The sequence below is a fragment of the Thunnus thynnus genome, chromosome 17, assembly GCF_963924715.1.
Source record: "Thunnus thynnus chromosome 17, fThuThy2.1, whole genome shotgun sequence".
NCBI lineage: Eukaryota > Metazoa > Chordata > Actinopteri > Scombriformes > Scombridae > Thunnus > Thunnus thynnus.
The window spans coordinates 4,489,220-4,501,298 of NC_089533.1; the positions used below are offsets into that span (position 1 = coordinate 4,489,220).

The 12,079-nt window shown below is 39.8% G+C and overlaps 1 protein-coding gene across 1 annotated transcript; it reads right to left on the reverse strand.

Annotated features, from left to right (window-relative positions):
- Positions 1-3,962: 3,962 nt before the first annotated feature.
- Positions 3,963-7,121, reverse strand: LOC137201220 (phosphoinositide-interacting protein-like). The gene is made up of 2 exons (XM_067616165.1): positions 6,107-7,121; positions 3,963-5,648 (listed from the first exon to the last, which is right to left on the reverse strand). The coding sequence occupies exon 2, from the start codon at positions 5,630-5,632 to the stop codon at positions 5,225-5,227; it is 408 nt and encodes a 135-aa protein (XP_067472266.1). The 5' UTR covers positions 5,633-5,648; positions 6,107-7,121; the 3' UTR covers positions 3,963-5,224.
- Between the last annotated feature and the right edge of the window lie 4,958 nt (positions 7,122-12,079).

A 12,079-nucleotide genomic window follows, 5' to 3' on the forward strand; every position in this document is an offset into this window, starting at 1 on the left:
TACTGGTCTTTACACACTGCTGACCTGTGAACAGCATTTAGGATCCTGAATGTGTCCTCCATATGTCTGAGGAGTTCAGTCTACAGTTTAAAATGTATGTGCACAGTTGTGGGCATTTTATAGGAAGATTCCAGTATTTTATAGCCCCAACATGTCAGAATTTGATTACTTGTGGACCAAAAACAAAAGAAACTAAAACAAAAACAGAATCAAGCATTACATTCTGGCAGCAGGGCCGGATTAACCTGCTACGTGGCAAAGCCAAGCTGTGGGCCCCTACAGACCCCCAGCTACATGTATTAGTAATTATTAGCATCATATAAGCACAAAAGTGAAATAATAAAAGCCTTATACTAGATTTTAACTCAGGGCGCCTTTACAAAACCTGACTAAACTGATTGTGAAGTAATTAAATTACCAAAATGTTATTGCCAAATGGTGAACCTGGAGACTTTAGGGCCTCTGAGGGTCTGGGGCCCCAAAGCAGTTGCCCACTTTAGCCCCTTTTATACAGCCTGTTCAAGGTGGGAATGTTGCGCCGTTGTTCTGCCTCGCCGTTCTGTATAAAACATACGAACACAGAACAGGGCAGCAGATAGTCACATTACAGAAGCTGTCATGGCGGGACAATGAACACCAAACGCCGACGCTGTTCTCTTACACGCCTCTGATTACTGAACATATGCATGCTATCTAAAATCACAGACAGAGGCGGCGTCGTGTCGGCTTCGTTTGGTTCAGTGTAAAAAAAAGCAAAGCCGGCATAATGACAGGTCTTCTTTATGGAAATATTGCGGGATCTCTGATTAAAACTGGCTTTTAGGTGATCAGGTTGTTAATCCAGCCTTGTCTGGCAGTGTGACGAAGGCTTTGAAAGCTTCATTTGGAGAAATAACATTTACACAGTAAATTAGAATCAAATTAAAGTAAATAAGAATTTCCTGAAAAGAGCTGCTCCATATAAAACCAAAGTAAACATTCATTCATTATTCTTTTGCTGTTGGAAACTTACAACCCGCCTGTCGACCCGTTTCACATCTTTGTATGTTCAGCTGCTCTGAACTGGATAAAAGACTCTCTGGGTTACACTAACATCGAGATTTCACCAACTCTCCACGTCCTTCTATATGTTTCTATCCAGGAAATTTCAAGAGGAATTAATAGGAAATGACAGACCTGTAAAATACAGTGTTAACTGAAGATGCATACAGTTACAAAAGTCTGGAGACCAGTATCAGGTCTCAGGTCTTCGTAGAGGAGTTGGGGATCCAGCTACTGCTCTGCATATGAATTCTGAACAGAAAAAGTGCGTTTGCATCCATTTGTTTTGGCTCAGAAAGCTGCAGACCGTCATAAGAGTCAGTTTTGTTAATGATATTTACCAGAGCAGAGGATTATTGTTATATTAAAGGTGCTCATTCATGGCATCAGGTGTCTTGTTTTCCTTCTATCTCCTCTTTCTTCTTCTCCACAGCTACACAGTCCAGGCTGTCGTCGTACCCTTCATTATGGTAGGTTGTAGCTTTGCCCCATGTCACCCTGCTGGCTTTGCGTGGAGGTGACCCCACCTGACCGCAGTCAGACTCATCCACGACACATTTCAGGCGTCCTTCTCCTTTCAGCGTCTGGCTTAACCTTTCCGATAGTTTCCTTGCCAGCAGCACGATACTGCTCTTCTTCTTCAAGCCGTCGTCCTCCGACACCTGGACGTTCCCGACGTACCACATGAGCCAGAAGACCAGGCTGATGAAAACGACCAGAGAGCCCGTGTAGATCAAGAAGTCGCCGTAAAAGCGGCCGTCGATGCGCAGGTTGGCGAATATCCCGATGAAAAGGAGGATCAGACCGATGACATCGAAAACGATGGCTATGAAAAACAAAGGAAGGCAACCTCCGATACACTTTCTCACGTCCATCGTGGCAACATAACAGCTGCTTCAGGCTTGTATAACGGGAGGATGCTGCATCCTGTCTACCTGGGCTGAGGCAGCGCACCTGTAGGGAAACGCCCCACCTTAAAACTGAAGATAAACAAGGTGTTTCCACAGGCTTAAACACACACACACACACACACACACACACACACACACACACACACACACACACACACACACACACACACACACACACTAGTCTCACAGCCACTGTTTCCTTATTGTGTTGATACTGAACAAGTCAAATAAATGTTCTCTGGTGCACATGATGCAAATGACGCAGGACAGACTGGAGCTTTTAACATATTATTTGACTGTCAAATTGATGTTCACGTAGGCCTACATATAATTATGCATCAGCACAAACCCTGACTCCTACACGTATTTAAACTGAATTACTAAGAGACACGGTTTATCACTAAATATCTGTAGAAAACTGTATTATAAAACAGCTTTTATTTGATTGTTTTATTTGAACCATCTAATATTGGAGCTTAACCCTTTCAGATTTGAATTTTCCACTCATAATAAACACTTTTTTCATTTTATTCTCACTTTTCTCTCATATAAATGAAGCAAAATCAACATTTTTTTTGTAAAATTTCTTCATCATATTTTTTCATGTCCACTATTTGTTGACTGAGACAGTGTAAAATGCATTCAACATTATAATTATATGTGTTAATTATACACACTGGTAGGCCTACAGTGTGTTGTATTTTAACACTTTTTAAAAAATTTAAGATAAAGCTATTTAAGGGAGTCCTGTTAGCAGTTTTGTCTGTATATTTGTATTTCAGAGCATTTGTAGGGCTGCAGTTAAAGATTACTTTTCCTTCATCTGTCGATTATTTTCTTGATCAATGAAGTTTGGTCCATAAAAGTATAAAATACTCCTAGCTAACACATTTCAGATGTCTTGTTTTTGACAGATCACCAGTCTCATTTGAAAGGAAGATAAATAAAACTAGAGCTGGAATCAAAGAATATTTTGTATTTTTACTTAAAAAGACGACTTTATTGAATAATCCTCTCAGCTCAAGCTGTTCAAACTTAAAACTTTTAAAGCTAGTTATGTTTTTAAGCAGACTTAAACCCTCAAAGCACATCTGTCGGTCATGTCGGCTAAAAGGTCAAACATCTCAGTCATACTAACACGGGTTTAGAGGTTGAGTGATTTCATTTAGAGGCATCTCACATGTTGTCTACATGGTTGTAATATAATAACCAATCATCTCTGTTGCTGCGCCCCATAAAAGTGAAGTATAATGGAATTAACGTGAATTAACTGATACAATAAAAAGTGAAAAAAAGAGAAAAAGACTGACATAATAACTCCGGAAACTATCACATTATTGTTGCAAATAGACATCTTTGAAATCACTTTGTCCATTGAGATTAAATTTAGAAAAAAATCCTGTTTTCTTCACATTGTAGAAATCTGCATATGGAATTTTCAACATAAGTTAAGTATGATGGTTTTACACCTAAGCTCAAGAAAGTGAGGTCTGCATTTATATAAATTAACTGTTAAAAGTTGAAAAAGTTTCTTTCCTGTTTTGTCTCTCTGCCACGCCGCTCTTATGTCATAATATATTAAAAGTTTGCAACAAACAGCTGCTTGCTGCGGCCTGTGAAACCAAAACGATGAGCTAAATGAGCTAAAATCCTCTGTAGAGCTGAAGGGGAAGTACAGTCAGGTGATAATTCTCTGTTGGTTCCTTGCTAGAGTGAACTTTTCACATACAGTACCAGTCAAAAGTTTGGACACACTTCCCCATTCAAACTTTTAAATAGTACTGCATATCTTGTGATGCATCGTCAATATAAAAATATTGATTATAGCCATTTTCAATACAATCTACTTAGTTACTAAGTCAAATTTTAAATCAATGCATTTTCATTGGCTCAGACCATTAAATATGTAGTGATGCTTGGCCTGAAGAGGTTAAGTAAAATTTCCTGCCACATGATATTTAAATCCTATGAAAATGTGCTTTCAGGTCACATTCGTCTTTTGATGTAGCAGAGTATTCAGATTCAAAGTCTCCTTCCCAGTTTTTTTCCCCCTCCACAATAAAGAGTTCAAATGGATGCAACTAGACACAGTAAACTGGGAACTGACAATTATAAGCTCCCACAACCTTTAATTATTCATGAATTGGCATATACTGTACCACAAAGCATTAGGAAATCCCCCTTGTCCACTTTTCCCTCATAAATATTCATAAGGACAGTTTGCTCTCTATATCCTCTTTCGCTAAATTGTGCATGAATGTGTGAATAATTGCATTTTACACATCACATTGTTGTCCTTGTGCTCTCACCTTCTTTTAGGCAACCGTGGTTATTAATGCAAATGTAGTCATGCACACTTGAGACTGAAACTGAGATAAGGGCTTGAAGGATATGGGGTGGAGATTTTTCCTATATTTTTTTTCTCATTGTTGACAAATCTCATGTGTGGAGCCGAACCAACGATGAATTGATCTACTTACAAGTATTGTGTGTGTATCCAAAGCCTGATATATCTTATCCCTCTGTGCCGTAGACCTCTATTGTTGTCCAAAAACGATTTAAAAACACGTCATTGTGCCAAACTGTTGCACTGGGTGACGTATTCCCTCACCATGAAGAGTTTGTTTAGAAACAGCTATAAACACATTTTCAGTCTGTGGAGAGTAGTTCTTTGACTCAACTTTGTACTGAAGTTCTTTGCAAAAGTAGTACAAATTCAAGAAGTTGTGATATGTAGAACAACAAGCTAGCGAAGCATTGTAAACAGAACAGTGTTCCCGCACATGCTCAGTAGTATCCGTCTTTTATAGAACTACTCTCTGGAGACTGAAAATGTGATCGATGTTATTAGTCTTCAGAGCCTTTTCTTAACAAACTAACACGATCGATCACTTATTCTCATTAATGTGTTTTTAATGGACAACAACTCTGCTCTATTGCACAGATGAATACAATATAATAATCAATATAATATAATATATCAAGCTTTAGATACACACAATACTTGTCAGCAGATCAATTTACTGACGGTTTTGGTCTTTTCCTGGGATGTGTTCACAAAAAGAAAAATATAGAAATTCACCAGCCATTTCCTTTAATGTTGTCAATCCTGGCAGATCAGAGAAATAAACATAAATGTCACCACACAGTCTTTTAATAAATATCTCCCAAAGTGACTCCAATGCTGAAAAATACTGCATTCAATCCAGCGTGCTCTTAGTTAAAGTGAATCACTTCCAAACATGAAGTTTCATGCCAACACCTTCGCGTTATCACAGATTGAACATCGGAGGCCTGTAGTAACTGAGGGGCTTCTTCATGGTGGACTGCTTCCTGTTCTCCCTAGTAATGGGTATCAGGACCACGCCCACCACAAAAACCATCAGCCCGATGGACAGCAGGGCCGGTCCCAGCAAGTTGGTGACCTTCCTGCAGTGGCCGGCGAAGTACAAGCCGCTGATGATGATGCCGCACGCCAGGAAGCTTCCCCCGGTTGACATGAGGTGAATGGGGAACCAGTAGACCTCACATTTGCTGCGAGGGGGCTCGTTGGTCCAGAGGGACTCGCTGCGCGACAGGCTGAACACGGTGCTCTCCGTGCGGCTCGGGGGCGTCAGCTGGTCCCGTGACTGGGAGAGGGTGCACTCTTCCAGGGCAATGTTCTCTGGACTGCCTGGCATGGCTTCCTGGATGACTCTGGTGGAGGAAAGTGGAATAAAAATTAACTTCTGAGGGATGATATGCCTCTCTGAAGTCTGTTTCTAATTCAGGAAATCTATGACTGATGGATAATAAAATAAAAACTTTTGTTTTTATAACTAACATGATGTATAGCATGATATATAGTGAGAAATACTGTCTTATAGGTCATAAAAAATGCTGATAACAGTGATCAAGAAGCCACTGTTTCACATTTTAACCATACAGATACTAACATGACATAATTATTTTAAAATCAATACTCATTAATTGTTAAAATGTTGACCTTTCTCCATCGCTGCCTTATGGAAAAGCACATTTTATATCTTATTAAGTCATGGCTGCCTGTATTTGTTTTCCTGAATCACAGAACTCTAATATAAATTGCTGCTTTTTCCACAAATTTGCTAAATCTGTAAATCTTTAACTATTAAAAAAAGTAGACGGACACCTACCTTTAAACTCTGGATCGAGTTTCTTTGTGTTTTTGAAGAATCAACAACAAGTTTAAACCTCTTAACCATCAGAAAACATCCACAAGGAATCTGAAGGAGAAGATGACAAAGATTTCGGCCCAACGTCTGCCCAGAGAAACCAGTAAAACGCAGCTCTACGACCATCTGCCCTCCCTCCTACGCTTATCTCCACCTCCTCAAGAGAATCCTGTTGACCACCATCCCCTTACAAATCATATACCAATCGCAGGCAGCGGTCAGCACTGATGTTGCATCCAGGGCGAGGAGCTTGCCTTCCGGTCCCCAGAGGATATCCATAGAGCTCAGACTCTAAAAAACCACTCAGGCTGACGTCTCCATTTCTGTTGTACAAGCTTTCAAAAAAAAAAAAAAAACTTCCACAAACAGCTCGGGTGTTGCCCTTTTGTTGAAAATACGCCTGATATTTCCCAAGGACTGGACTGGACAATGAAAGGAAAATATCCGCCTCAATTGGCTGGTACTCTTTCCACACAAAGAGAAGCCGGGCAGGGCAGCGGCTAGGAAATGGCTCTCTGTTATAGCCAGATTGATGTAGCAAAGCAATCACCCATACAGAGACTTTCCAATACAGCCTGATATGTTGGCACAGTATTGATCCCAAAGTAGCCTGGAGCAATTATCTGCAAGTTGTAGTTTTGTTCGCTGAACATGAGATCAATGAAATCTGTGTAGCATAATTAACCCTCAGAAAATGGAGGAAATTGTATAGAATTTTTTGGTCAAATTTAGGATTTTGGCCATTATTCACCTAAAATATCCTGCCTCAGGATGCACAGCTGGGATACAAGAGGGATGTTGCTGCAATATGACACCCCTGCTTCCATTAAACAGCCCCCCTGATGTTGCATTTGTGTCTCTTTGTTTCTTTGTGTGCTCTTTTGGAAAGACACAAGTGTCAGTATGCGGCCATTGATCTGAACATGATCCCCACACTTTAATACAATTACACACAACAGAGAGCTATGGAAACGGCTCTTCACGACCGCTACTTAGCAAACACTGAAACTCCTGCCTGATCCTATTAGATCACTGCTGTCATCTGTTTAAAATGCACCATTGTACCATCATGTGGTGCAACACTGATATGATGAAACCTGTCGATGCTTGCAATGACTCACATTATCCAACAGAGGGCAGTACTGGCATGTGTCTTGGTGTGTGTGTGTGTGTGTGGAGTGGGGGGGGGGGGGGGGGGGGGGGGGACATCCAGTTTAGCTGTATCATTAACTTGTAGTGAAATATTTCATCCCAGAATTAGTTAATCCATCAGCTAATTCAGCATTTTTGTAATGACAATAGGTCCATATGGATTAAAGTACTTTATTTTGCAGCCACGTGTGAGAAATTAATTATCCATTTCATGTAATGTGCTACAGTATATTGTCATTATGATGTGCCTAATTCTCTTTAATGGTCCATTTAAAGTGAGTTGGATCCCATTCACTTGATCATGATAGTCATCTGAGGGTTTTTTTTTTTTTTTCCACAGCTGAATAAACCTGCTGAAGAATGAGGTGGAGCTGCAGACCTTCATATGACTGTTTGATCAAGATCAGACAGAAGATATTTGGTGCACCATTGTACCATCATATGAAGGGAAAATATTTTTATTCAACACATTTAAGGGCGTTCATAATGTGCAGAATGCTTCAAAAACCATGTAGAAAACTAACATTTTTGTACATTTCAGACTCTATACCACATTTTTGAACCACAAATCTATTTTTTCATTCATAAATACCTCATAAGTCATCAATAAATGGGTGATTAGTCCTTAATTAAGCTTTCAGAGAGCTGAGAGAGTGTATTATTTATTTTATATGGTGAAACAACATTTATAATAACGCTGTATCATCGTCCTTTGTTACATAAAACTGCCATGATTTCAATGAATGTTAATGAATGTGAATAATGCAACCACACTTCTGCAGGATGATTTCTTTGAATTTTTTTTAAATAAACACTTTGGAAAAAGTCATAAAATTTCAGGCTAAAAGAGTTTAGGCTGTTTTTACTGCTCTCAAATGTAAAAACAGGTCAAATTTGACCAGAACAGTATGTAAGGGTTAGATGTGGTGATATACTGTAAATTAGGGCTGAAACAATTTGGCAATTAATTAAATATATGATCATCAGAAACTGAATTTTAAGTCAATTTTTAAGCAAAAGCTTAAAGTTCCAGCATCTCAATTTTGAGGATTTTAATGCTTTTCTGTGTCTTACATGATGATAAACTGAATATTTTTATGTTTTGGACTTCTTGTTGGACAAAATAAGCAATTTGAAGACATCTATTTGGCTTGAGGGAAACTGTTACTTACAGTTTTCACAGTTTTCTAAAAATTATAGATGAATAAATGATTAATAAGTTGACAGATGTACAGATTAATAACAATGGATTTAACAGTTTCGATCAAAGTCACCTTTCATTGTTTCCTTTTTGTTTAGACCAAACAGTCAATTAATTGAGAAGTCACTTTGATGCTGCCCTAATTTGAAGACTGATACTGATACAATTTTTCATTGTTCATATTTAATGCTGATAGTCTGCAACTCAAAATTTAACCATGTGACACAAACACAACGACTCTCCATTGAAACAGACTGATGAAATTCAATTAAATGGTTTAGTCGCTGTGTAATCACACCTGTCATCATCTATGACACTGTGAGGAAAAATCAAACATACTACAGGCCTTTAAGAGGAGAGTTAAACCTGCAGTGTGGAAATTTTGTCTCCCCCTAGTGGCAGTGAGAGTAAATAGTGGTTACCTGGATATAAATCCAGTTCTATGAGTACATGCATGAACTGGTCCCCGTTGATACTGCTGTGGCTGTAAAACGGTGGATACGTTGTTTTGAGCATCACAACACCTGCCAAATGACTGGTTTGACTATCAGAATTTGATCCATTCGGTCCTTTAACATTTGGAAAGTCTAGAAGAGCTGCATGATTAAATTATTTTATCCCTCAAGTTAGCAGAAGGCTAAACTGGAAGCTTAGCTTGGCCGCTGGAAGTCACTGGTGTGCATGCTGTATGGGCGCACTTCAGCTCTGGCAAACCAATCATTGCTGGTTGATCTAAAATGCATCACTACCAGAGCGGGAATGTCTCCACAGACACCAGATTAAAAACCAGATTTACCTGGCAGTGACAGGCTGAATCAGTGTTGTGTGAACTCGTTTGGCGAGGGCTTGAATATAAAGGACGTTCCAGCTTTAAGTGTCTGATAACACTATTAAACGTGTCAAAAGTGATTGTGAAATGTCAATTGAAATGAGATCTTTCCCAGATTTATGTAGCCGTGGTCAAAGAGAAACCTCTCCCGTATCGCAGGTGGATTATGTGACTTGTTGATGTTCAAAATAAAAGTTCAACGTTGAGCCAATATATTGGTAAAGCAACGCGCAGGTATCAGCTTAATCCTGTTTGATAATACAAACACAGAGGGTTGCCGGGGATTAGAGCTAATAAGCCTCATCTTGAGTCAGCACGCTGAGTTTGTTGGTTTGGAAGGGGTTTTAGGACTGGGATTCAAATGAACTGTGGACTTTGAGGTGCAGCACACACACGCCCTCCAGTTAAAGCCACCAGAACTAAGATGCTCTAACAACTCCAGCCCTTGCGGTTTTTTTTTCTTCAAGGCTGTGGATTAAACAGAAATACTTTTTGGCCAAATGAAGCCTCGCACAGAGCCTTATTAACTCCTGAGCAAATATCAATAAAACCTGTGCATCTGCAGATATTCATTCATCTGCAGACAATTCACATTTCAGGAGATATACACCAGTGACTTATTAACACATGGAGTCCTTTTTTCTGTACAGGTGACCCTGGAAAACTAATTAATCTGCTTTGCATATTTACAGCTTTTTTTCGTTGTGTAATCCCAGGGGAGGAGGCATGCAGCCGACTGTAATATGAAGGTTCTTTCACCTACAGAGAGGTTTCTGATGTTAATATTTTACTTTGAGCCATCAAACTATCCCTAAAAGGAAAACACCGACCACTGATACTTAAACTCTGCTCGATGTTAGCACCGATCATTGCATCCGATTTGTCCTGAAATGCTAGCATTAACAGGATTTACTATGTTCTTTAATCACTTTATTTGATTTGATAATCACTGTATAAGAGGAACATCTGTAGATACTGTAGATATCAGGGATGTGCAGAGGGCCCAGTATTTGTATTTGTGTCTGTATTTGTTGAGGCAGCAAAATTATTTGTATTTGTATTTGAATAAAAGTGGAAAGAGGCTTAAAAATCCTGTTTTTGTTTTTATTACGCTTATAATTTTAGAAAATTAAAGTGATGTCCAAATTAAGAAATATGCATCATGTAGCAGGTGGATGTGACTCCCCTTGTTGAGACCGTAGACTGTATAAAAATATGGACGTAGTCGCGGTGACGGCACCCGTTGGTTTCTGAAGAGCGGTTTTGAAGCTCAAAGCGAGCCGCTCCAGCCGTCGCCATCTTGGCAGTGCATGACGCTGCCCAACTCCCAGCCAATAAAAAATGGGCAAAGAGGCGGGCCGAATGGCTGAAACAAGCCACCTAGCGGCTGGCGGACCTGTCACTCAAAGCAGCCATGTCCTTCATTATGCATAACTTTATGGCTTAATAAAATTTAAATGGGTGAGTTATAAAAACATTCACCCCCCGTACAGTTGTCATGAAAGAGGAAATTAACTACAGAGACCAAAACCATTTTTTGTACCAGGCTGTAAACATGTTTATTTCTGCTGTAAAGTTGGGCATTTTAACATGGGGGTCTACGGGGAATGACTCGCTTTTGGAGCCTCAAGTGGTCATTCAAGGAACTGCAGTTTTTGGCACTTCCGCATTGACTTCATTTTACAGCCCCGGAGGTTGTCGTGTGGTTGAGACCTGCTGATAGACGTAACAGCAGAGCAGAAGAGAGACACTGAGATAGTGACTATAACTGACCTGTGCGCTGGTATTTGACATGTTTTTTTTTCCTTCCCAAAAACAAATAATTTTTAAAATATTTGTATGAAACAAATATTCGTAAACCCCCCCCCCCACTATTTGTGCTTTGCCAAATAATGTATTTGTATTCTGGCACACCCCTGGTAGATATACTGTACTGGTGTTTGTCTGTCCCAGCAGGTCTCCACCATGTAACACTTACAGATGGGAAACTTCAGGTGTGTTTAGATCGTGATACAACAACAATCATGTAAGTTTATTGCATGTCACACTGTACGAGACGCCTACAATAAAATCTCGGTCACAATATCAATTTGAGGCTGTCAGATTGTTGACAAGGGGTGGCTGGTAAACCAGGGCTAGACCCCGAATGCACGACTCGAACAACAGTTCCAAAAAACAAAGTCTTTTAATAGCAGGTTTGGTACACGGAGAGCAGTCAGAGAAGGCAACAAGACCAAAAGGGCTAGGCAGAAGCAGAGTCAAAAAACACTAGAGACTATAACAAAGAGGATAATGCTGGAACGCTAGCGACAAAGGGCTAAGAGGCTGACGAGGACAGGAGCGGGAAACACACAAGGGCAGGAAGTGGATCTGAAACGAGAGGAGAGTTAGAAACCAAAATAAAACAGGAAATGCAGGACTAAATGAGAGAGAAAAAACAAAACGTAACCTAAAGACAGGATGATTCATGACAATTGTGCGCTGAATGCGTGGTGGATGGTAGCGCCACGATGTGAAAAGAAAAAGACACGTCATCAAGCTCGTCATCCGTCTGCAGCTCTGATGTTGTGAAAAAGCAGCAAAGTCACCTCCATCGTGTGAGCCATGAACGTATTAAGCAGAACGAGTGTTTTCCATCAAATTTTTATTCAAAAAACTACACTTACATAACGTCACAACAGCCAGTGGACTCTCTGTCATCTCATGTCTCGTAGCAGCAGTTACACTGTGAAAAATTTTGGCTCCAAATCAT